Source organism: Aulonocara stuartgranti, assembly GCF_965226115.1.
Source record: "Aulonocara stuartgranti genome assembly, chromosome: 16".
Taxonomy (NCBI): Eukaryota; Metazoa; Chordata; class Actinopteri; order Cichliformes; family Cichlidae; genus Aulonocara; species Aulonocara stuartgranti.
The window spans coordinates 1,321,450-1,347,217 of NC_138952.1; the positions used below are offsets into that span (position 1 = coordinate 1,321,450).

Sequence of the window (25,768 nt, forward strand, 5' to 3'; positions counted from 1 at the left end):
GTCACATCCTGCCGTTTGCAGCTTGTACTTCCGGAAGGTGGGGCTTTTGTTGCGGGAGCGGTTTGTATATGTAGACCAATGCCTCTGTGTTCGCTGTTAACGCGCTCAGCAAGATAGCGGCAGCCTCGGGCAGACAAGCGGATCGTGCTTCGGTAAGGCTCCGGGCAGCCCCGGTCAAGCGGAACACCGTGAGTCTGTAACCGGGGCTTTGGGGAGGTTGACGGTACCGCACCTGCTGTAAGGACGGGCGAGCACCCCGCGGGTCCAAAGGCTGTCCTCTCAGCACCCACGGCTGTGAGGACACCGGGACACACACTGGTGACTGATTAGCTGTCTCTGTGGAAGCTAACGTCAGGCACGAGCTGTTTGTTTGGCCGGTCGTTAGCTTAGCTTCCAGTGACGGTGTAGCCTCGGTAACACAGACACAGCACAGCCTGTCCTCTCCACGGCTGTGCTGTGGCACTACAGCGGCTTTACCGCTCCTGTTTGCTCTGTTGTTGTGTAAAGTTACCGTTTAGAGACGGACTGGGTAAAGTTAGCGGTTCTACTTTGTTTGGCGGTAGTTGCTGAAAAGTTTTTACCTCTGGGAAGATGAGTGGACACACCCAGTGAGCCAGGTCCGGCTCATGTTCCTGTAACTCAGCTGATGTCAGCGAAAAGGACAGTTTGGTGTGCTAACACTGAGATCATGCTGGTGCTGTCACACCTGTCCTCTGTCTGTATGTGACGGAGAAAATCATACATGGAGTTTCTCCTGTTGTATGGAGGGACACCTCTGTCAGCCCCCTGACTTTGGAGGCCCTGCAATGGTCACTTTAACCCTCCGGTGAAGTGCAGAAATGTGAGGAGGAAGGCAGCTAGGTGAGTGCTCCGTGTTTACATGTATACAGTTGAGGTGCTGGTGGAGGGACGGATGCTGGCAAAGCAGCAGCACTTTTCCTTCTCTTTGACAAAGCCCGCTGTGGGTCTGTGTGAGGGGAAAGTGACCGTGTGTGGTTCATCACACAGACTCGTGTCATTCTGGGCTGACTAACACCTCATTTAAAGCAGCAGTGACATCCTGTAAGCTCACAGTCTCGTGATCTTCTGAAACCCTCGTAAACAGCTCCCGAGCACCGCGCTGATCCAAGCACAATAACAGCTCTTCCAGGAAAAGCAGGTCATCAGTTTTGTGGGAATTCCCGTGGTTTCTAAAAGCTGGTGGGCCATTTTTATTTGTTTTGGGGGAAATTGTATTTAAAGGGCCCATATCCATTTTTATAGTGTTATGAGATGTTTATGGAGAAAGTTACCCCCCAGCCCCACAGGCCTCTTCCAAGGTTTATGGTTATGATGAAAGAACTGACCTCCCAGCCCATTGTTCCTCAGTGGGCTGGTTTCAGTCATTATGCAAATGTACTGATTATAAGATTATAAACCTGCAGCTGAGACTGAAGAAGTCAGCTGGATGATGATGAAACGTTTCTCCCACAAAACGCTACGTCCAGATGAACAGAATCGACCTTTGGAGACTCTTCCAAGGTTCCCTTCTTCCTACGTGGACAGTGGGTACTCATGTTGAGCTAACATCCACCCACGGGCTGCTTCTCACTTCTTCTTGGGTCAGAGCTAAGTGGAGTTTGATAGCATGCTGCTAAAAAATCACTATGACTGAAACTTTATTAAAAGTTTTTTTTATCTCCAGTAATTTTATGTTCCAGAAAATGGTACAAATATCAGAAGAGTTATGTGACAGCACGTAAAGCAGAAATAACCAAACTGACACTTTCCTGTGACCCGGAGATCTGAAATCCCAGTGAATTACTTTAGCCGGTGACATTCCCGCAGGAACAGGAAATCCTGCTGTGGATAACCTAGAGGAATGGTGAGCTTTGGTCAATGTGTAGCTCTGAGGAATAACCATGAAACAACCCATTTATAACCAGCAGGGACGTACAGCCTGCGTACTGCATTTTAATGCAGACAAACTCACAAGTGAAGTAAGTAAAAGTTTCTCTTGTTGTCAGAACAACTGTGAAATCTGGGCTGTAATGTGGTCCACAGCAAACACACAGAGCTGCTCACTGAGCTGCTGAAGTCACATTTTCTACCCACTGTTTCTAAGTACAGCTGATCAGAGATCAGATGACAGAAAGCGATCGCTGAGCCGAGGTTGTAGTCTGCTGAACGAGCCGTCCTATTGGTTGTTTCTGCCTGTCGCTCACAGACGCTGATTTGAGAGCTGCTGACACTGAGACGGTCCGTTTGCAGAGGTACTTCAGGTAGATGTCATATCGATGTGAACCGAGTGTGGATCATTATCTTTGGTTACTCTTGACGAACCTGCTCAGTCAGGCTGCTGCTGCCCACTGACTAACAGACGGTCTGTGCTGAGAGTCATGCAGGTTATTTATGTAACTTAAGTTCACTGAATTATCTTGAAAGCCCGCTGCGGTCTTTTCCTGCTGTGCATTAGCATTAGTGCCATCCTCTCAGGTCTGTCATTAAATAGAAGTGAGGCTGTGTGCTGATGTAGGTAAGTGCGTAGCAGTGATAAACGGCGCCTTACTCAGCAGGCCGACGGGGCTTTGTCTAGTTCTGTCTGACTTAATTAGAAGTAGAAACTCGGCCTGGACGAGCACTCGGTGTAGTTCTCTAGAAGACGCCCACTGACATGTTCTGATGTCCAGATATTTACACACAGTAGTTGTAACTGATATGTGTAACACATCAAATATGGAAAGCATTACATCCTGTTTCCTTAAAGGAAGAGGAACTGCTTATGCAAATAAGTGTTTGTGGAACACAATGGTAGCCCAGGGTCGGTGTGTTTCAGTTTTAATTAACACCTCACGGCCGGGGTCTTTCACTCATTCAGGCCTCTGTGGAGACCTCAGGATGTTTTACGTCCTTCAGGTTGTAACTGTATCTGCTTTAATAACCGGTAGTTTTTTGAAGGGGAAGCACAAACACGGACATCATTTGGTTAGCAAAGCAATAAACCATCATATTGGTTATTACTTTACAGCCGTGTCCTGGCTTCTGTATCGATGCCTTGTTACAGAGTAAAGTAGGGGAAAGTGTAACTGTCCCGGTCGGGACGAGCAACATCTTTAAACTGAGTATTTGTTGTTCATTTCTTTTTTAGAGCACACGTCGCTCTCTCTGCTCGACAGATGCAAAGCCTGGGAGATTAGATTTCACACAGTTGTCCAGTCGCCTCGCTGTCTCATTAAACCCACGTCTGTGTTTAAGCTGTAGCTGCAGGCCGCAGCACCATGTCTCGCTCCAGCGTGGAAGTATTACAAGGCAGATTGAGGTTGACCACCTCGCCTTCTCCGATGGTACAGACAGTGTGAGAGCAGTGAAGTTTACCGTCACCACCGGCTCTGTGAAGACAGATGGAGCGGAAATGTGAGGTGGTGCTTTTATTTCTTCCAGGGGCGGCACTGCAGGCCGCTGCGCTGGTGTAGGTGGTATGTACCGGGGCCCGTTGTGATTATTTGTCAGGAAAATGAAAAGATATGTTTACATTGCAATGAGAGATAAGTAGTGGGCAGCTGGGAGTTGCTCAGCAGGAACAAATACATTTGTGATGAAATGTGTGCTGAGAAGTGGACTCATCGGTCTCTCCGTGGTGAATCAGTCCAGTGGAATGCTCCGGGAATGGGAACGACTCGAGTGTCTGGATAAGATCATCAGGGTCAGCTGCAGCATGGGGAGCAACGATATCTGCTTTGTGTTAAAGGCGTGTTGCTGATCCACTGCAGGGATCAGTGAAGACTTCGTATGCGTTTACGTTTGTTTGAAAGGTCCCGCTCGCTGCGGCCGGAGGGCGAGGACTGTTACAGACGATCCGGGTCCCTGCTGCCCAGTTTGGTCAAAGGCTTCTCTGTACACTCTCCTGGCTCAGGGTCGTTAGTATGCACAGTGGGGAGCTCGCTTTTTGAAGATGTCTCTTGTGCTGCTGCGTGCTGTCTTTGAAAGTAGGAAAAATCATTTCCTGATGCCCAGATGTTTGGTAAATAACCCCGCAGGTCTTTATTTTTTTGTGTGTGACCTGCTCGTACTCTTACCTCCATCGTATTGTTTTATCACAGCGAGCTCCAGTTATGGTTATAGTGGGAACTGTGTGCTCCCTCACTTCTGCTGGAAAAGAAGGAAGTGTTGAGAGGACAGAAGCATTAAAGTGAAAGCTGTTTAGCATGCGCGACGTATCGGTGGGCCACATAAGTGTTGTGATTGACTCAGTGGATCGGTATCGAGATGAGAAAACTAACTGATCTCCTTTGGAAATCCTTGGAATTTGGAGGTTTGTTATTTAGGGAATAAACATCACTGTTTTCTTCATCAGACAGGGAGAGGAAATCCCCCCCACCCCTGGGATCAGACGAATGTGGAAAGACGGAGCATCCTCGGGCTCTTTACAAGTCTGGCTCAGATGTCTCGGCTTTACTCGGCACATAAATCCAGTTTGGGTGCTTCACACTTTCTGTTTGCTGTAATCTTTTGTTAGGATCTGCGAGAGTCTCTGCAAACCTCCGTACGTCTTTGCCAGAGTGTGAGGATGAGTGCAGAGGGAACATCGGGCCGTTCTCCAAAGGGAATCTTAATGAATTCTTGCGCTGGTGTCATCTATATTTCAGGAGCCTTAGAAACCAGAGCGGCCTTGTAGGCTCCCCCCATAACCCCACCGCCCCGAAGAAGGACCAGCACCGCGCGCACTCAGCTCCTGGATGTGGGTCATGCTTAAATATGAATTTTTCATATCTTTTGCAACTGTCCCCTGATTTTGACCCTGCATTCAAAGTCGCAGCGCAGCTGGTGGAAATGTGACACGGCCCCACCCTCGCTGTGTGAACTTCCCTCGGAAACTTTCCACTAAGCACACATGATGGTTCCTTTGTGAGTGCGCATGCGCCATTAGCGTGCTGCCTGCTGTAACCCCTAATTTCCCTCGGGATGAATAAAGTATTCTGATTCTGATTCTGATGATGCGCATGTTTCACACTGCCTGAGTTTATTGGCTCTGACTGCTTTGTTTATGATGGAGTCTGTGTCTGCGCTGGCGTACGGAGAAGTGGGTCGCAGTAAATAATTTACACGGTGACCCCTCCTCTGTGTCAGCTGCCTTCCTGATGGGTGTTTGGGTATGTGTAGGCTTGTGTGGGTATCCTGGCCTGTGACTGATAACAAAGACAGGAAGAGCACAGATCAGATTTCACTTCCTGCTAGGATATAGGAAGACCACGATGCCTCATCGCCGGCATCAGCAGCTATCGTACGACGGCTGACGCAGCAAGACGAGTTCTGCTGTCAGACGATGTAAAGAAACTGACGTTCACACACAGGTTGTTGCTGTTTGATTTCCCTCCAGGAGTTTGTAGCTTCTGCAGAGCTCTTCTATTACATGTGTGAGAGGCAGGAGGTTCCTGAGTGTGAGCACTGAGCCCACTCTGTGAAATGAAGTGTTTGCTGTTTGGGTGGAGCAGATTTAGAATAACGCCAGGAATCAGCTGTGTGCTGCTGTTAGTGTGACAGCTCAGAGGAGGCTCAGCATCGTCCCAATGAGGGAGCTGGGGTTCCTGTGATGGACTGTGCAGACTTCATCTCAGCTCGTATGGTTCGTGCACGGAGTGGCCAGCTGTTGCGCCTCAGTGGCTGATGAGTGTTCGCCTGTCCGGCATGAGCGTCAAGGGTGCAGCGCGGATAACAAACGGGGAGTGACGATGCCTTAAACACAGATGGGGGTTAACTAATGAGTAGGGATGGGTATCGAAAACCGGTTCTTGTTGAGAACCGGTTCCCACTGTTTCAATTCCTTGGAATCGTTTGCCACTTTTAAAAACGATTCCCTTATCGATTCCAGTCGCCCCGAATGACGTCATCACGTTGAGTAGCGTCTTTTACCCAGTAGGAAACACGGCGCCTGAGCGGCACAAACGCTCAAAAGTTTGGTTACACTTTATGAGAAAGGATGACAACAGGGCAACGTGCAATACTTGCAAAGTAGAGATTTCATCAAAGGGAGGAAACACTATGAACATGCAAAAGCATTTGCTCAAAAAACACGCGATTGCTTTCAACGAATGTCGTGTTTTTGATCCGCTCCGGACTAGCGAAGCTCAACCCAGCAGCAGCGGTAGCGTTTCCACGTCCTCTCCCGTTAATACTGCAGGTAACTAATCAATTAGCATTGCACATTATGTTAGCGCGATTTACCTTATTACAAAACCTGCTATTACTGTGCGTTGCATTTAGATAACCATGATGAGACAGACAGAGTCTGGCTGGCTCAGATGCTGGCAGTTCTCGCTGCAGTCTACCGGTAGCGTCTCCTTTCAGGCCAGGATAGACGAATGTCACCCAGCAGTGTCTAAGTTTGTGGTCAAAGGCTTGCACCCATTTGCCACAGCACATGCCCCCGATTTCACTTTGGTAAGTGAATGTGTTTAATTGTAGGCAGGGACATTACTGGATATTCTTGTGTAATTGCTACAGAATAATTTATGTTAAACTTTGTTATTGCTACAGGAGAATATTTATTTTATTATTTTACATATACATTTTTTTTCCTGGGGACCCTGTGACACCCCATTGAAGAGCCGTAGGCTGGATCTCTTAAGATCTCACTGTTGGGTTTGTAAGGCCATGTTACTCCTAAATTTCTATCTTGTTCAAAGAGAAGATATAAAACACAGTTCTAAGCTAATCGACTTTAGTGTTCTCCTTTTTTAAAAAAAAAAAAAGAATCGATAAGGAATCGAATCGTTAAACAGAATCGAAAATGGAATCGGAATCGTTAAAATCTTATCAATACCCATCCCTACTAATGAGGACTGAAAGTCATCAGTGTTTATCAGGGCTGGAATTGTGTTAGCAGGCTGCTCTGCAGGAAGCGATGGGTCATAAGAGCTCAGGATACAGATACAGTCACAGATGCATCCTATGATATGGATGCAAAAACATCAGCTTCTCTTCATGACGATCGCCTCTCAGTTACAGCAGTGAGCTGATAATGTCTGCAGTAACGCATTTCCTTCTGAACACGGGACTTTGACTGATTGTTGACTGCTGTGAGCTTTTAGTTTAAGCCTTGTGATTTAAGTAGAGTCCACCAATGATGTCAGCACGAACTGTCACATGGTTTTCATGTGTGACACTAACTGTGACAACAGGAAGTGAAGTGTTTTTACCACCACGGCCCGTCCACCAGCTCCACTCGCGTCTGACTTTCTGCCTGCTTGTATACAAGCTCCTGTGACGCTTCGTGTAAAGGTGGTAGATAAGAAACGCTTAATGCCAGGAAAAGATTCCTCGGACACTCAGTCATCTCCTAACTGATCAGATCAACAGGCTTTCACAAATTGCTGGTTATGACTGAAGCTGTCGGCCGTGCTCAAACATATAATGAAGAAGCACTTCTGATTCCTGCTGAGCACTGCAGGTAAACATTGTTAGACTGCTGATTTGTTGTGAACCTTATTTGATGCTCTCCACAGCACCACGTCCACAGCATAGAGCAGGTGAGGGCACGGCAGCTATCGTATCTGACACAGAGAAGGTTGTGAAGTCGGGTAAAAGCAATTGACTGCGAGCTTTCACCTTGTGAGGGCAGAGCCATTACAGAGCAGATAGATGGCAGGCACGTCTCCCTGCTCTTTAACCAGTTTAGCACACGGTGGCCTGTTTAATGCATTTGTAAATGCTGCTTTGCACTGAAGAATGATGGCTTCATTACTTCTGATCAGTTGCAATGACCTTTTGATGGCGAACTTTATAAAGTTCTAGGATTCACGAGTAGGCAATTTGGTGCTTTAATGGAGATGATGGGGGTTAAGATTTAAGATTAGCTGGAGCACAGCCTGGAGTCCTGGCACAGCGAGTCAGAGTGAAAGCTGCTAAGAAGCAGCTGCCATCTGTCCTCGCGCTCGTCCACGGTACGCTTGTGTTTTCGGCACACGGAGGTTATTTACTGTACGCACTGATGTTTCCGCTCTTGTCCTCTACAGGTCGTGAGTGTGTGTGTGTGTACCTGTGCACATGTGTTTGAGTGTTTAAGAGAGGCACAAAGAAGAATCCAGTGATGGCTGCCAATAAGGGTAAAAACCAGAGCTCTCTGGTGCTGCACAAGCTGATAATGGTGGGCAGCGGCGGCGTGGGAAAGTCAGCCCTCACCCTGCAGTTCATGTACGATGAGGTGAGTTAACACTTCTAAGGCACTGCTGTAGCAAGGTCACGACAGCAGATGAGGGGGTTTGGCTGCAGGCGTGACCACTCTTCATTTATTTTACTATCTGGATTTTATTTGCAACCTTTATGATGTTTTCAGTGGTTTGCCATAAATGTGAAATGAGTCCCTTGCTCCCTGTAGCCTGAGACTAACAGCCACTCCTGCCTAACAGAGGCGCTGCTGTCACTGGTCCCCACCTGTGTCGGGGAGAGCTCCGGCTCCCAGCAGCATGTCTGCAGGCGTTTTTGTCCATGCGTCTGATTTCCATGTTAGCCTGCTGAGTCACTGCTGATCAGGCGCCACTGCTCTGCCTCTTCACGTGTAGTTTGTGGAGGACTACGAGCCCACCAAAGCAGACAGCTACAGGAAAAAGGTGGTTCTGGACGGGGAGGAGGCTCAGATCGACATCCTGGACACCGCCGGGCAGGAGGACTATGCTGCTATCAGGGACAACTACTTTCGCAGCGGGGAGGGCTTCCTGTTGGTCTTCTCCATCACAGAGCCCGAGTCCTTCGCTGCCACTGCTGAGTTCAGGTACGGATGCGTGCGTTCAGTTTGGTGCCATTAATGAAAGCCGGCGAGTGGTTAAAAATGACATCACTGATCATCAGCCATCGTCGCTCGTTACACATCTGCTGTAGAGTATCCAGAGTCGGCACATCAGCAACAATCTGCACCCACGAGTGTCTTTCAGTGTCTGGATAATACATGAATATCCAGATCGTGTAGAGTCACACCCACGTCACAGTGTCAGTGGGGAGGCGTGTCAGTGTGGACGTGTTGTGGCAGGAAGGTGCAGATAGGATTAGAGCACAGCAACAAAACACTGAAGCTTAATGCAAACGTTAGTCAGCAGCACTTTGAATCAAACACGTCAGCCTCTGAGGCTCGCTGAGAGGGGAGAGGATGGGATCCTCCAAACGGCTACAATGCAAGTTAGATTAGTGTTTTTCAGCAGTGTACATGACGGCAGCACGTCCGTCGACAGTGTGGAAACATTAAAGCGCCGGCCCCGATCCTGCTAATCAACCTGTAAAAGTCTTTGTTTCTGTGACGCTGCCAGCTGGTTATCATGTTAAATTTGGGGAAACGTCCTGAGAAAGACCAAATAATCATTTGTGCTCACAGGGAGCAGATCTTGCGGGTGAAGGCAGAAGAGGACAAGATCCCGCTCCTGCTGGTGGGGAACAAGTCGGACCTGGAGGAGCGTCGGCAGGTGCCCGTGGACGAGGCCCGCGGGAAGGCCGAGGCGTGGGGCGTCCAGTACGTGGAGACGTCAGCAAAAACCAGAGCCAACGTTGACAAGGTATCATCACTCAGACGCACCAGCACAGAGCTGTGCTCAAGTTTTAGGCACTGAAGGTGACGTAAACGTGATTCAACAGAAATTAGAGTGCGCCTCCCAGTGGGGCCGTTTCCAGCATGACCCACTGGGATGAGGCCCAGACCCAGGAAGGAGGTGGGCGGGCACAGGGAGGTTTAATGCCCACGACCCTCCATACAGCAAACAAAGAAATTCTGAGAGCTGGTTTAATCTCTGTGGACCTGCCACACTTCTTTTTTGAATTATTTTTGGGGAATTTTAGCCTTTGAGATCGAGCAGGGGAGGGCGTGCTGATGCACACGGGTGACCCGCTCCGCCCGATGAGTTGTACCAACGCCCGCGTGCTGCTGGTCTTACTGGGAGCCGTCACATAGAGTACTGAGGAATCGGAACGTGCCTGAAGCTTCTGCACAGCTGAGCTTTTGACTCTTTCACACACGAGTCCTGTATGTGTTATAAATATGCGATTGATTTCTTTCCAGGTGTTCTTTGACCTGATGCGTGAAGTGCGAGGCAAGAAAATGTCTGAAAACAAAGACAAGAACGGGAAAGGGAAGAACAAGAAGAACAAGAAGAGCTTCAGGGAGAGATGCTGTTTACTTTGAGCTCCTCGTGGACCTGAAAACACAAAGCTCCACAGAACAGAGGAGCAGAGCTCAGCGTCTTTGATCTCAATGAATCTGATTATTTTTTATTGATAGCTTGTTATAGTTTCATGTCTAGAACAATCGCAACCACTATGTTGCCAATCTGAATGAATGAAAGCTGACTGGCTCTGCTGTGAGGATGGACGGCGACTGCAGCGCTTGATGGCTCACAGGAAGCCAGCGACCAAACTGCCATTGACACTAACTGTGCTGCTCGACACGTTCAGCGGTTTACTGCCTTTCCTTTGGTTCCTCTCTCTCTACAAAGCCGTTAGTTTGTTCGCCTCCTCTAATCTGGGCCTGCAGTCAGTGTAGACTGCATGTACACTGATGGCCTCTCTGTGGAGCAGGTTTCCATCGCCCACTTTGTGTTTGCAGTAGCTGCTGAAGCTGCAAGTTTAATGTCCGGTTTCCCCCCCCCCCTGCCTTCAGGTTTCTTGAATATTTTTCTTCAGTTTCATGCGAGGAATTGAGGTTTTTTCATCCCAGGAGGTTCACGCAGTGCAGTCGTGTCCTGACACGATCACCATAAATCAATGTTAAAACCATTTTCAGTGAAGCTGTAAATTACATCCTCGCTGACTCAGAATCCACTCATTTCTCTTCACGTACACGCAATGAGATATTTTAACGTTTGTTCTGTATTTTAAGAATGTGGGAAATGAATGGTGAGAGAGCTCTGCCACGTCGGTGTGACCCTCCTCAGAGCGCAGACGCCACCGTTTGTCCAGGAGCGAGGTTGGATCGGTGCTGGGAGGCACGACAATCCAGGAGGCCACCCTGCTAATGCATTCAGTCTGTTAGTCTCCATAGTCCTGATCTTCTTTTGAATAACATGCACTACATTGTCAGTACCTTAGAAGTGGCTTCATGCTGTGTTGAGTCACGCTGTGCCAACAAAAATTCAAACTATGTTTGTGGGTGTGTGGTATGTATGTTGTGTAAGAGTGTGTGTGCATTTGTGGGAGAACCTTCTTACCTTGCTGTGTGTCTGAGTGAAGCTCTGATGCTCCAGCTGTTGTGTATTCAGATGTTCATGGTGACCCTGCTGTGTGTTTGTTGGCGGCTGAGAGCTGCTGAATAAATGCTTTTCTTCCTTTTTTCATGTCTTTGTAAGGAGCTAGATTCAATGTCCGACTTCCTGCAGACAGATGTAAAAACGTTGGTGGTGTGCTGCACAGCGCCCTCTGGTGGAGGCAGCGGAGCCACTTACTTTATGGCCACAGTTACAGCGACATTATCCACTGAAACGTGGCTGCCAGTCCGTGGTCCCCGTGGGGCATACGGCCTAGTTTGGTCAAATAACCCAGCACTCACTCACTTTGCATCGATTGTTCCTCTGCCATCAGAAGAGTGCCAACGGCCTGTTTTTCTCCAATCTGACAGTGATGTAGTAGCACCATTTATATTAACCTCACAGCCTTATCTTACACGGCAGGAATTGTGTGACGCCACCCTGGAGATGAACCGGTCGTGGGCTCTCGTAGCTGAAGCCCCGGGGGCGGCCGGGTCACTGAAACTCATTTCACAGTGCGAAAACACGGTTGACTACATCACCAGGCAAAGACTGACCATACATCACTTTGAAAATAGTTTTCGTGTGGAGGGTGGGAGGAAGCTCCTTCCCTGGTGTTACAGGAGGGGCTGCTGTAGTTCCAGGTACACGCCGCCCTCCTCCACACAGCTGGGGTTATTCCTGTGTTGCTGTTAAATCTGACTTCATCTTATTCTGCCTCATTTTGAAACGTCCCCGAGTATTCAAGCTGGGTTATTTATATAATGTTCCGGGATTATGGATTTGCTCTTTTTCAGCGGAGCCACGCTTCACTGTCCGAGCCGAAACATCCCTCACGTCCTCAGGCTGTGCAGCAGCTCCGGGCCGGCGTCTGTACCGCGCCACAGATAAGACTCCTCAGCTCGCTATTGATCATATAGGCCCGCGCAACTAAAGGGAAAGCTAACATGAGAAATAGTGTGGGGAGTTTCAGCCTGTAATGATAATGGCTCCACATTTCCTCCATACTTAACACAAACACACTAATCCTCCGTAATTTCCATCTCCGGTGAAACCTACTAGGTTTAAAAGCCTGTGGCAGCGTTTCCACCAGAGAAGCCAAACATGTCACAGCTCTGATAAGCACATTTACCTGCCTGACACTCACCTCTCTGGATCCCCACTCTTCGCCTGCGCCTCTAAGTAGGCAGATTAGGTGGTCTGTTAAACCCACAGGAAGGCACTTATTTAGAAATACATGAAAGGGCAAAGTGAGCCCGGCTAATGACCGATGCTGTGTCACCGGCACACTCTGGGGTCTTTTATCATTCTGCAGAGAGGCCCCCGTCCTCTGAGTAACCCTCATTATATCTGAGCTAATGTTGGGGATGAGGATGTGCGAGTGATAAAGCACCATCACAGTCCTTCATTATACAGAAAGAGAAACAGACTCGGTGGAATTGTGCTCGCCCTGTAAGATAAATGCAGCGGACAGAGAATAACTCCTATTTTAGCGACTGTGCCACATCCTGCTGTCTGCGTGCAGTCTCTGCGGGAAACGCCTGTGCACGCTCTGCCCACAGGATGGCAGTGTTGCTGTTCTGCAGGCCTGCTCTGAGCACCAGTGATGCCACTGTGCTCCCTACTAGGATTCATCCACTGGTGATTGTTGATTGACTGAATGAATGTTTGTCAGTCCTTATTAAACATTTAGTTCATGGAACATTAATGGCTGTGCGCATTCATATTAATTATAGTATCGCATAATTAGTGATGGCAGATATCTTTTTATTTAATTTTTATGAATCAAAACAGCTTTCATTGGACAAGGTGGACGTTACCTCTCGTGGTCCGCTAATGAATGAATGAGCTTGTTTTCACTGGTGTAAGTGTGATAAACCCGCCCACAGACACCGTATCTGCAACACAAAATCAATCACCAAATATAATTTGACCATAGAGCTCCGTGCTGTCACTGTCGCAGCAGCTCTGCTGTGAACAGCTCACTTTGCCCTGCATTGTGTTGCTGAGGTGGAGCATCATCACCAGCTCCACGCTGTTGGAGCAATGATGGCGGTAACAATCATTCTTCCTTTGGATCGGTAAAGTCGAACCTTGGGCGAGTCCTCGGTGTCTGTTGGTCAGGCGTCACATGATCTCCACTGTCTTTGAGTTGGATGTGTCAGGGCGCAGCAAAGATGCAGGCATGTCCAGACTGACTCAACCCTGGACTGTGTATAATGATGTCATCCATTAGTTTATGACTGCACAGTTTGAAGCTGAAAGCATTTCTTTGCTGCTATTTTTTGTTTTTAATATTAGGGTGGAGTGCTCAGTTATTGGCTAATGCTAACAAGCTAGCTCCATCCATGTACTGTATGTATCACACAGACTCAGACACCATCTAATTTCTAACATTACTAACATGCTAGCACTCTGTCAGTAGACAAATACCCGGAGCTTCTGTTGGTGAAAGTAAGTGCAAAGCAAACAACTTGGTCCAACACTGCTACAGTCCTTAATAAACAGGTGAAGCACAGCTAGCTTTAGCTGCCTGTATCAGTGTCCACTGACCCATGTGCAGCTGTTATGGAGGCTAATTTAGCTAAAGAGACCAAAACAGTTTGTTTAGCAGTTAAGGAAAGTTAGGCATTTTGAGCCTGAAACCCTGAAGGAGATGTGAGGATGGTTGGATGGATGAGCAAGCTAACATCAGAGACTATAGGCAACGACAAGCCATCCTCAAACAGCCACTCAGTATTTCTTGGCAAGTAACCACTGAAGGACCGAAAATCACCATCCAAGATCAGAAGTGAGAGATTCTTTTGGATAGTTCACATTATTTGTTATCATTTAAACTGCACTACATGGTTGCTTCAGGTTTGTCAGCTGATCGTCCTTGATGTGACTCTCCTGTTCCACAACATTCCAAAGGGGCTCTGTTGGATCAGGTGACTGTGAAGGCCATTTGAGAACACTCAGGTTCAAGAGACCAGGATGTGGCACGTAGTTGGAAGCAGCCCTCAGAAGATGGTGCACTGTGGTCGCAAAGGGACGGACACGGTCACAATGTTCACCCAGAGAACTGCTGCTCGTGGGTCGATCAACTTCGGAAATAGCCCGAGCAGCCCACCTGGTACCAACAACGATCCCACGTTCATGTTTCTTCCTCATTCTGATGTTTGAACTTCAGCAGGTCGTGTTGATCATGTCCACATGCCTAAATGCACTGAGATGTTGCCATGTGATTGGCCGATTCGATGTTTGTGTTAACGAATGGTTGAGCAGGTGTACCTGGGGGAAGCATTAAGAGTATTTTATATGATGCTATCCAGAGTGGTCTGACTGATTCTGAATATGAGACGAGCAGAATGACACGAACGATGCGCTGAAGTGCTGATTTCTTCAGTTGGCTGAGAATTTTAAGAAAAAAAGCAGCTTGATTGAGTTATTGTGCATATGGAAAATTATCTGAGCCAGAAGGCACAGCCACAGTTTTTATGGATATGCTGACCTTATTTCAGCATCTCACCAGAGACGAGACTGGCAGTTTACACACATTAGCACAGTCCTGTAATCACTAACAGACACAAACTCATTATCAGGATCTGATGCAACTGTTCACTGTAGCTTAAACTGATGAAAGCAGCTCTGCAGCAGCTCTGCAGTGACATTACAGCGAGCACATCGGACCTTCACTTCGATGAGCGTCAATGTCATGACATCAGAAATGCCACGCTGTCAAAGAGGCACCGATTTAACTTGTAGGACACGTTTTTTAAATAATCAGGAAGGTTGTTAAAGGTGCCGTTGCACATGGAGATGTATTGTTCTTCCACAATTATTGATGCTAGAGGCGATATGTGTTGTGTTGTGGTTAAAACCCCAGCAGGAAGCTCGTTCAGCAGGTATCCAGAAACAGAGATGGAAACACTGCAGGCCGACTGATAAATAAATGCCTAAAATACCAGCGGACCAGTTTTTGTGCCACATTTGAAGGACTTGGCAAATTAATGCTGCATCTGGTACATCAGAAAACCCCTTTCTGTCATTGTGAAAGCAGGATATCAGCCTTTCATTTTTCAATTTTCAATTTTTTAACAAACAAACAGTCCTCTGCATTTAAATGAGTATCTTTACACCTTGTGTGTTTTATCTTGAGCTTCGGTTTTCTCACCATCTGCTGCCGTGCAGCTTCAAACAGGCTGTGGAACAAACAAAATATTGTTTCTCTGAACATTGTTTTATGGCGCACTTATACTCACCTTTACTCATGCATTATTAGTTACTGAAGCAGACATGACGGCACACTGCAAAGCTGTTTTTCTGTGGTCAGGCGCGTTTCCTTACCAGCTGTAAATGATTGGTCTCATCCAACAGCCCCCACTTATCGAGCTGGAACATTATTATTGCATCCAAAAATGTACTTATTGTTGATAATTGGAATTAAAGAATTACAAAAGGGAGATGGACAGCAGGTGTTCTCCACACCAGCCTGCACGTATCAAGGCCTTCCCTCACAGCAGATTAATTAAGTCCTTGCACAGCCATCAGGTATCTGCTGTTTCCAATTTGAGTGTCAAAGTGTAATTGCGAATGCCATATCCACCGTGGTTAGCCTGATTAAATCTTGCACAGCCGTCAGCAGCCTGTTGCAGAATAACAAAACAAACCTCTGTGCCTATTCCACGCTGCCTGCCAGGTAATGCAGTAAATACAACCAGGAGAGTTGGAGACCCTCAACATGCAGCTCCACTAAGAAACTGAGATAATTAAAACTATGTTTCAAAGGAAGGACTGCTTCCTGTGAGCCGACCAGATCTGGTGCGGGGGCTCCTCAGTCAAAGCAAACTGTTTAACCATGGATGGCGAGAGGAACGTCAAACACATATAGTGCCGAGGTACAGTAGATTTATGTTTGTGCACACCGGGAGAATAATGGTCAGTGTTCATTTGCTGTCAGGCTTCAGTGAAATCTCTGAGAGCCATGAACCTCGCGTTTCTCTCATTTACCACTGTGCCACCGCAAAAAGCCTCAAGGTATCAAAGATTTTCATTAAATTTTTCGCTTGATGTTGTCACAATGACAGTATCATCCATCAGCAGCTACGGGAGAAGCCGTTCATCATCCTTATCAGTGTGCCTACATGTAGTACAAAGAGGGAGCACATCGGAGGAGAGGCTCTGTTGCTCACATGCTCAGGATCTAATTACACTGATAATTTCATACTGTAATAAAACCTCTGTCTCTGTTTACAATTAGTTATAGATGATTGATGTATGTAGAATAACCTGCTGCACAGTGAGAGGATGGACACTTTATTCCCACCATGCTTCTAATTATTTTGTTGGTTTAGTCATTTTACTAAAGATAGGTCGGCTTTTTATGCAAAGAGGACGATAATTTTAGAATTTTGTCTTGAACAGAAAGAGGCTCTGTCTCTGCAATCAGGAGCCTTTTATGATGAGCCCAGCCTAGAAAATGCATTTGCCAATTAGAGGATTTGATGGGTTCACTAAGACGGGTACTCGAGTGCATCTAAGTAAATTTACTGCTGTCAGTAATCACAGGAGAGAGCCGTGTTATTTTTGAAAGTCAGAAGGAGAAGGGAAGAGACTATGAAAGGAAAATATATACAGACACATGACTAATTAGCCACTTTTAGCAACTGGGAATCAGACCAACAGGTCGCTGCCCAGTCCACATCACTCTGAACTGTTGTGGCCCTACTGCTGGTGATGGGCCCGCAGGAGGGAGGGTGAGGAGCTCGCTCATTCTTCCAGCTAGCACTCGGTTCCCTCCTCCTCGGCAGACGCCGGGGAGCCGGTCCAGCTCCAGAGCCTGTCTGTTGCCAGATGAAGGCAGATGTATGTGGGACAGCAGGTCTGTGAGTCAGCTCCAGAGAAAAGTCCTAACTAGAAACAGCTGAATTGAAACCAAGTGTTAAAAACAAAAGTGTTTGCAGCAGTCTGTGCTTTTCAGGAATTACTTTTTGTCTTTGGTGGTTTTTTCTGCTTCTCCTGTTCCTGTTTCAGCCCAGCAGCCAGTGTCAGACTGCACCGTGGAGCTACGTGTTGTTGGAGGACTCGGGGTCTGAAACGTTCCTCCGCAGGCTAATACCTATGCAAACAGACACAACTGCAGCAGCATAAAACAAGCATTGTTATTACAGCAAAATGCACTTTCCCTGTGGTAAGTCAACAAGTTAATTAAATAGAAACATATGACAGAGAAAAGATGCTGCAGATGCAAAACTCAGAAGTCCCAGAGACATGTAATGAATCAGCCTTTGGCCTCTTTATGAGAGCTGCTGTGCTGCTGTGAGCTTCACCTTACAGGGAAGCTTCACTGCAAATCACCGTTCTCTGTGCTACAGTAAAACCTCTCTGCTCTGGTGGGAGTGGGAGAGTTCGAGCACACATTAGCCCCATCCAAACGGCACAAGTATTTCAGAAAATGGTCTGAGTATGAAAGTATGAAAATGAAGTGAACCACATGCTATGACCATCACCATCCAGCCTCAGCTGAAAAGTCGTGACACTGGGCCGACGTCTCAGACGGTGCACGGTCCAAAATATCATCAAAACACTAAATGAAGGAACATCTTTTGTAGAAAACTCCATCTCTGCAGCAGAGCTCCAGATTTTGAAAAATCAATGCTATGGTGCACTGAAGCTGATCTGATGGTGTCTTACAAAAACCTTTTATGTTGGTTTATCAAAAGTACCGTGCAGCCAACAAAGTGCGATCCAGAATGAGGGAGGGCGAGAAAAGCCTCTGAAACATCTCCACGCAATGTCAGTGCAACATGTAGGGATGTGGCCAAGGCGGATTAAACTGGAGGAGGCAATAATTACCCCATCTGATGATTCCTGGCAGTGTGCTCTCATAACCACCATAACACATAACTCATGTCAAAGGCCTATCGGTAGGCTTGAAGTAACGATTCATTAGAGGCTATTTATAATAAGGAACAGCAGGATACTACAGTGCAGCTCACATTTATCTGCATGAGGTGTATGAGCAATAATTGCATCAGGAACTTAAGAGTTTGTGTGCGCGTGCCATTAAAGAATAATGAATTCAGTGGCTGTAGGGGTGTGAAACCTTAGCGCAGCAGGTCGCTTTTGGCTGACAGGTAGGGATGAGACATCAGCTACGGGGCAAAATAGATGCACAAGTCCTTAAAAAACTCTCATGTCAAGTTTGAGATGTCTTATGAAGAGTTTTCTAAAACTATTTTTCAGAAGTATAAGCAGGATGAGCCAAAACGTCACGACCACCTACGAGACGGTCGGTGCAGCGTGGACCTGCTGAGGCCTGGACGCTACAAGACATGAAGGTGACCTTCTATCTCACAACAAGACGCGAGCAGCTGATTATCTGAGGCCTGTGATGTAGCCTCTGTGGATCAGACTGGTTTCATGTCCTGTCACTGCTGTATGGTTTCTCCGTCCTGTGACCTCTGACCACAAGAACAGCATTTGTGAGCCGTTTACAGGCAGATAATCTGGACCACGTCAAAGTCCCTGACATCTCTACAGCTGTCACCTTCTCCTGTGTCCAACACACTTTGTACAACGACACTCACTGTTTCCTTGACGTTGTCTGCCACATCTGCTTCCTTCGTGAAGTCCCTATAGATTTAGTACATTTGTTGTATGCTTCTCGAATGAGATTCATTATGATGTTGTATTTGCTGCAGATTTCACAGGTAGGGAACTGTTCTGTACTGCAGGCTTCATTTATTATGTTGGCAAAAACATCAAACGTGTGAATGGATTCTTCTGATTCCTGCTCCGTGCATTCATCGTGTTTGTTTGGAAGGAGCCGACCTAACCGACCGCCTTGGGATTCGCTGAAGTTTGGTTCCACAGAAGAACCTTTGAACCCCATAATAATCAGCAGCCTTTCCTTCCCCCAATTATTCCGCTGCTGGTTGGCCTTTGGTGCACCAACACTTCAGCCTCCCTCAGGTATTTCAGACGTCTAAAAGAAGCATAACATTTACATACTATGTGCAGTGTGACTATAAAATTAGGTGGCAATTAGGTAACAATGGGGCAGGTTTAACTAACATCAAACAGTTATTCAGATGTGATATTACTCTTCTGCAGGTAGCGCTGTGCGCATCCAGGCCTCACAGGACTTGGATCAAAGAACTGACAACCTTCTGTTCCACTTTCTGCTGTAATGTCCAAAGTGATCTATCTTTACTGTAAGGTGTCTGACTGCAGCGTGCCGTGGAGTACGGAAGATCCGAGGATTCAAACTGAATCAAAGATGCAGCGGCAGGAGTTTTCCAGTATTTTTAAATGTGGTGCACAGGGACCAAGAACACGCCAGAGGAGCCCACAGGACATCAGAGTGTTTCTACAGAAATACAATCAGAACAGAAAACAGGATTTTCAGGCTCATGTGCAGCCCTGTCATCTATTACAGCTTTATCATGCGAAACGTGGTGCTGCATGATAATTTCAACATAATCATAACCTAAAAGTCATGATCCTTATCAAGTCCCTAAACAGTAAACAAGTTGTACTTCCAAAATATATTTATAGTAGCTAAAGTAACTGTCCTCACTATGCATTTCTGTTCTATATATGATATCAGTGGATTGTGATTATTGATTTATTGATGTGTAAATCTCTTTAATGTTGCAGCTGACGATGATGATTTTAATAACTTATAAATGGCTGGACAGTTTGATCTATGATACTGAATCAGCAAAATAATAACTAAAGCTTTAAAATAAATCGTATGGAGTATACAGTGTAGTGGATGCATCCAAAATATGGAATAAACACAGAAAGCAGCACAACATGGAAATCCTTACAAGTACATTAAAGTAACTAAGTACATTAAAGTAACTAAGTACATTAAAAAGTGTTTGAGTAAATGTACACATCCCTGCTGTGAAGTCTCCACCTTTATTTATACAGAAGAGGCTTAAAAGCTTCATGAAAGAGGTCTGACATGAAGCTCATCACATTTCGGTGCTTTTTTTTCCTGAGCTGTGACACACTTTGGATTCTAGCCAATCATTTTACGTTTCCGAGGATAGTAGGCGGGCCCAGGTACGTACGTTCTTTTAGAGCAGAGCTACAGATTAAAAACGCCCAAGGCGAAGCGGTCAAAGTCTGGCTGTACTTCACAGCAAAAGATGCAAACTCAGCAGCAACAAGTGCTTTAAGCTGATACTGTGATACTGTCAAAGGAGGTAACACCTCAAATCTGATGACATAAAATGCTATACGTCTACTGCGGGTGTGGTGCCTGTTATCGGACCGGAGTTAGCAACATCCCCAAGAACCCGAAGAGGAGAGTCCTGGCCCCTAGCCCTGCCAGTGTAGCAGAAATGATGAGGATGATGATAGAGGGAGGGTCACATGTTTAATCTGCTGACAATAAGTAATTGTGACAATGACTGTGTTTATGCAGGTTTTCATGTGTTAGAGCCCTGACTTCAGATCAAGAGAAGAGCAAAGAGGAAGCAGATGACGTGTCGTGGCTTCACTTTCCTTTGGTGACGGGGACCTCGTCTATCGTCTCAGATAATGAAACAGGTACGATCATTCATAGCTTGAGTCTGAGGTGCAGACACAAATTTAAATGTCCGTCCACGGCACGCCTACGACTTCTCTCGTCCTTTGGTGTTTGGTGTTACATACGTGACTAGAGACCAGCCACGAGGGAACACGGCGACTTCCACAAACCTGTTTATATTTTTAAAGGATTAATTAAAGGCCTGTTGCAAGACAGACTTGCATGTTAATCTATGTATATTCATGAGTACAAAATATATTTTTTCTATTGAATAACCTGAAAAATTAAAGGGATTCTTTGATTGGCACTGACTTCTCTGACTCTGGTCACAGCCAGTCAGACCTGCCGTACTGCTGTGAGAACCCTTCTACTCTATCACATTTCTATATTCTCTTTGATAAAATGCCATTTTTCCTATGTTAATCTTTCATAAACATGCACAGAGTCTAGTAATTGATTGTGACGTGCTCTTCCTCATTTATACTCGTCTATATGCATCTGATGCCTCTGAGATTTCTCTGAAAATCTGTCTTCTGTAAAGTCGTCTCATCCATCTACAGTGAACAAACGGCCTTTGTTGAAACGATGAGATAGATTCTTTCATTTTTCCTTGTCTCTTTTGTCCAACAACCAAACTATTTCCCACCATCATCTGGTGAACGTGACTCTTATGACACGTCCTGTCAGTCTCCCTTTCTTCTTCTTTATGTTTTAAAATCACTTATTCTGCATTTCTGAGTGAGCCGAGGGCTTTTCGTTCTTTCTTCTTTCTCAGTGTGGACGGAAAAAGCATTTTTAAAACTGTCCACAGTGGTGTGGACGCAGCCTGAAACGTTTCCATTCTTTTAATAGCCTTGCTGTTTTTGCTTTTGAGTGCTGTGAGCCACTCGTGTAAGTGCTTGTTGCTCTATTATATTATTACGTTTGAGGATCCTGTTCTAATTTTCACACATGGAAACTGCATGTGTTTCATTTTGAATTACAGAAGTGCCTTTGTCCTGCTTCTCTCTGCTTTGTATTAGCTTCTGTGTTAAAGACGTGTCGTGTAATCACCACTACAGCTTCGTGTGTTGCTTTCATTAAACACTGTCCACTAATTACAGGAGCTAATACCCACCAAGGCTGCTTTTTCCTGCAGTGTGGGGGATGTCAGTGCTTCCTCTTTGTTTGAATATATCTATTCACTGAACCCGCTGCAGCTTCTTTGTTGGCACAGCCTCAAACCCACATTACCATTTCTCTGTGGTTACCAAAGGAAGGTATTCCACTCAGGATTCTCTAACAGACACTGGAAGGTTAGTATAACAGATGAAAATATGTGTGAAAGAGGGCTTTGGCAGAATACTGATTAGACACTGGAATTAAGTTGGATTTATAGCAGGGATAAGCTCTTCATTTATCCCTTGTACTCCCTCCATCCCGTGTGTTGTAAGCTCGGGACGAGGCTTTGTCTCTGTCACAGTACGCCTGCACGCTTGGCTTTTTTCTTTTACCCGTGCCAGCGGTGAGACTTTAAGGAGGGTGCTGTCCATCAGTCAGTTCGACTGCATCAGTGCATCAGTTCTTTGGCCGAGAATAAAACTACTGGATAGACCGCCATGAAAATTTGAACAGACACTGAGGTGAATGATTTTGACTTTTCATCTCGCACTGCGAGCCAGAATCCAAAGTGTGTGCACCCTTTAAGTATCCTGCAAATTGTACATGAAATAGTGATAAACTGAAGCCCAGAATAATGAGTATAAGTTTGCTGCTTGCAGAAGAAATGTGGACTGACAATGTTGTTTGAAGCTCTGCTGTTTTGTATCTGTCAGTCTAACATCTGTAACAGACGGGTTTCTGAAGGGAAGCACAAAAAGATGCTCGCCGTAACCTCGAGGCAGAAAGGACTAAATATTCTCATTATAGAAAAATAGAGTAAATAAACAAAGTACACAGAACAAGTAATTGTTGACTGTGTGTTTGTTTAGACAGAATTTAATTGGATGCTAATGAGAGAGGTAGACACAGTGTTCTTTCCTTGTAGATGGTCATCCAGATCTGGGTACGAGTGAAAAGGACGAATTAAAGGAGAAGCAGCAGACCGTCGTTCTGTCTGCTTCCATTCTTATTATGAATACTCTCACATACACTTGTGCTTGGATCTGATTTTACAGTCTTTCTAAAATACAACTCAGGGCTTAAACCGAACCTCAGACCATCTCACTCCAGTCTGAAAGGACACCAAACCGACCCCACGATGATCAATGAGAGGCAGCAGTGTGCTAAAACGTTCTGCACCAAGCCTCGGCTGCTAGTTACCTCCACACTTTAACTACAGTGAAACAGTAAATAATTCAAATCAGTGCAATTTCAGCAGACATTCAATTTTTCAATTCAATTTTATTTATACAGCATCAAATCACAACAACAGAGACCTCAAGGCGCTTTATATCCGGTTGTTCAGTGATGACGCGACGAATCCTACTTCCGGGTCTAAAGTAGTCTGCGTTTAATATGGCTTTTGTGTTGTTAACATGTTTAATGTTTTGTATTTTCTTCTATTTGATCTCAAAAAGCTCCTAAAACAGTCAGCGATCACTGTTGACCTCCCTCGGCTTTTATTACCGCTAATCATTTATTTAAGCTCAGTTTTTAAAACCTTAGGATGTAACTACAGCCCAGCCCATGCAGCAGTATATGAATGACTAACCTCGTATTGTGGATGGATTATCTCAGTTGTTCTCCTGGCTGAAGTTTGGTCCTTTTACAGCATCCTGCCATGCGATTACATTTGTTCCTGACCACCGAGAACACTCACGTTAACTTTTATCACATTAGCTTGTTTATATTATGCTAACATACAGTGGGGCAAAAAAGTATTTAGTCAGCCACCGATTGTGCAAGTTCCCCCACTTAAAATGATGACAGAGGTCAGTAATTTGCACCAGAGGTACACTTCAACTGTGAGAGACAGAATGTGAAAAAAAAATCCATGAATCCACATGGTAGGATTTGTAAAGAATTTATTTGTAAATCAGGGTGGAAAATAAGTATTTGGTCAATAACAAAAATACAACTCAATACTTTGTAACATAACCTTTGTTGGCAATAACAGAGGTCAAACGTTTACTATAGGTCTTTACCAGGTTTGCACACACAGTAGCTGGTATTTTGGCCCATTCCTCCATGCAGATCTTCTCGAGAGCAGTGATGTTTTGGGGCTGTCGCCGAGCAACACGGACTTTCAACTCCCGCCACAGATTTTCTATGGGGTTGAGGTCTGGAGACTGGCTAGGCCACTCCAGGACTTTCAAATGCTTCTTACGGAGCCACTCCTTTGTTGCCCGGGCGGTGTGTTTTGGATCATTGTCATGTTGGAAGACCCAGCCTCGTTTCATCTTCAAAGTTCTCACTGATGGAAGGAGGTTTTGGCTCAAAATCTCACGATACATGGCCCCATTCATTCTGTCCTTAACACGGATCAGTCGTCCTGTCCCCTTGGCAGAAAAACAGCCCCATAGCATGATGTTCCCACCCCCATGCTTCACAGTAGGTATGGTGTTCTTGGGATGCAACTCAGTATTCTTCTTCCTCCAAACACGACGAGTTGAGTTTATACCAAAAAGTTCTACTTTGGTTTCATCTGACCACATGACATTCTCCCAATCCTCTGCTGTATCATCCATGTGCTCTCTGGCAAACTTCAGACGGGCCTGGACATGCACTGGCTTCAGCAGCGGAACACGTCTGGCACTGCGGGATTTGATTCCCTGCCGTTGTAGTGTGTTACTGATGGTGACCTTTGTTACTTTGGTCCCAGCTCTCTGCAGGTCATTCACCAGGTCCCCCCGTGTGGTTCTGGGATCTTTGCTCACCGTTCTCATGATCATTTTGACCCCACGGGATGAGATCTTGTGTGGAGCCCCAGATCGAGGGAGATTATCAGTGGTCTTGTATGTCTTCCATTTTCTGATGATTGCTCCCACAGTTGATTTTTTCACACCAAGCTGCTTGCCTATTGTAGATTCACTCTTCCCAGTCTGGTGCAGGTCTACAATACTTTTCCTGGTGTCCTTCGAAAGCTCTTTGGTCTTGGCCATGGCGGAGTTTGGAGTCTGACTGTTTGAGGCTGTGGACAGGTGTCTTTTATACAGATGATGAGTTCAAACAGGTGCCATTCATACAGGTAACGAGTGGGGGACAGAAAAGCTTCTTACAGAAGACGTTACAGGTCTGTGAGAGCCAGAGATTTTCCTTGTTTGAGGTGACCAAATACTTATTTTCCACCCTGATTTACGAATAAATTCTTTACAAATCCTACCATGTGGATTCATGGATTTTTTTTTCACATTCTGTCTCTCACAGTTGAAGTGTACCTCTGGTGCAAATTACTGACCTCTGTCATCATTTTAAGTGGGGGAACTTGCACAATCGGTGGCTGACTAAATACTTTTTTGCCCCACTGTAGCTGTGTCGCTAGCGGTCACGTAGCACATCATTATATACCAGCTAGCCAAACTTCAGTAACCCTACAAACGTCACTGCTGTTTAGTTTTCTGTCTTCATTTATGCTGGAAGTGATAGCAGAGCTGTACGTTTTAATTTGTTTCCAAAACCCCGCAGTCAGGACATGCTATATTGTATTTAGATAGAAGCTAGCGAGCTAACTTCCTGCTAACTTCTAACTCCGTTAAATGTCATAAATTCTGTTTTCATGGATGCCTGGATGTTAAACTCAATTGTTACACCTGGTAAAGCAGAATGCTGATCATTTTATTAAAGATGAAAGACTTTAGACAGTTTTTCAACTCTCAGTAATGCCACAGTGATCGTTTGATATATGGACCTGCAGCGGAGTTTAGGTCCAGACACGGCTAGTGACGTCAGACTGAACAACCGGATTGTACAGAGAAAAACCCAACAATCATATGACCCCCTATTAGCAAGCACTTTGGTGACAGTGGGAAGGAAAAACTCCCTTTTAACAGGAAGAAACCTCCAGTAGAACCAGGCTCAGGGAGGGGCGGGGCCATCTGCTGTGATTGGCTGGGGTGAGAGAAGG

General features: G+C 45.9%; 1 protein-coding gene across 3 annotated transcripts; it reads left to right on the plus strand.

Annotated features, from left to right (window-relative positions):
* Nucleotides 1–17: 17 nt before the first annotated feature.
* On the plus strand, nt 18–11,288 carry LOC309691235 (ras-related protein Ral-B). 3 transcript variants are annotated; one of them, XM_082508825.1, is made up of 5 exons: nt 18–152; nt 7,992–8,179; nt 8,538–8,746; nt 9,341–9,518; nt 10,019–11,288. In XM_082508825.1, exons 2-5 carry the CDS (start codon nt 8,066–8,068, stop codon nt 10,139–10,141), a joined length of 624 nt encoding a protein of 207 aa, XP_082364951.1. In that variant the 5' UTR covers nt 18–152; nt 7,992–8,065; the 3' UTR covers nt 10,142–11,288. The 3 variants fall into 3 exon arrangements, with proteins under 3 accessions (XP_082364951.1, XP_082364953.1, XP_082364952.1); XM_082508827.1 differs by lacking the exon at nt 18–152 and adding an exon at nt 170–6,157; XM_082508826.1 differs by lacking the exon at nt 18–152 and adding an exon at nt 6,241–6,417.
* The last annotated feature ends 14,480 nt before the right edge of the window (nt 11,289–25,768 follow it).

Bases quoted from the DNA above. Each gene is read 5' to 3' on its own strand.
- LOC309691235 (XM_082508825.1), top strand. From the start codon at position 8,066: ATGGCTGCCAATAAGGGTAAAAACCAGAGCTCTCTGGTGCTGCACAAG. The intron at 8,180-8,537 runs GTGAGTTAACAC...CTTCACGTGTAG, and splicing joins TGCAGTTCATGTACGATGAG to TTTGTGGAGGACTACGAGCC. The intron at 8,747-9,340 runs GTACGGATGCGT...TTGTGCTCACAG, and splicing joins GCTGCCACTGCTGAGTTCAG to GGAGCAGATCTTGCGGGTGA.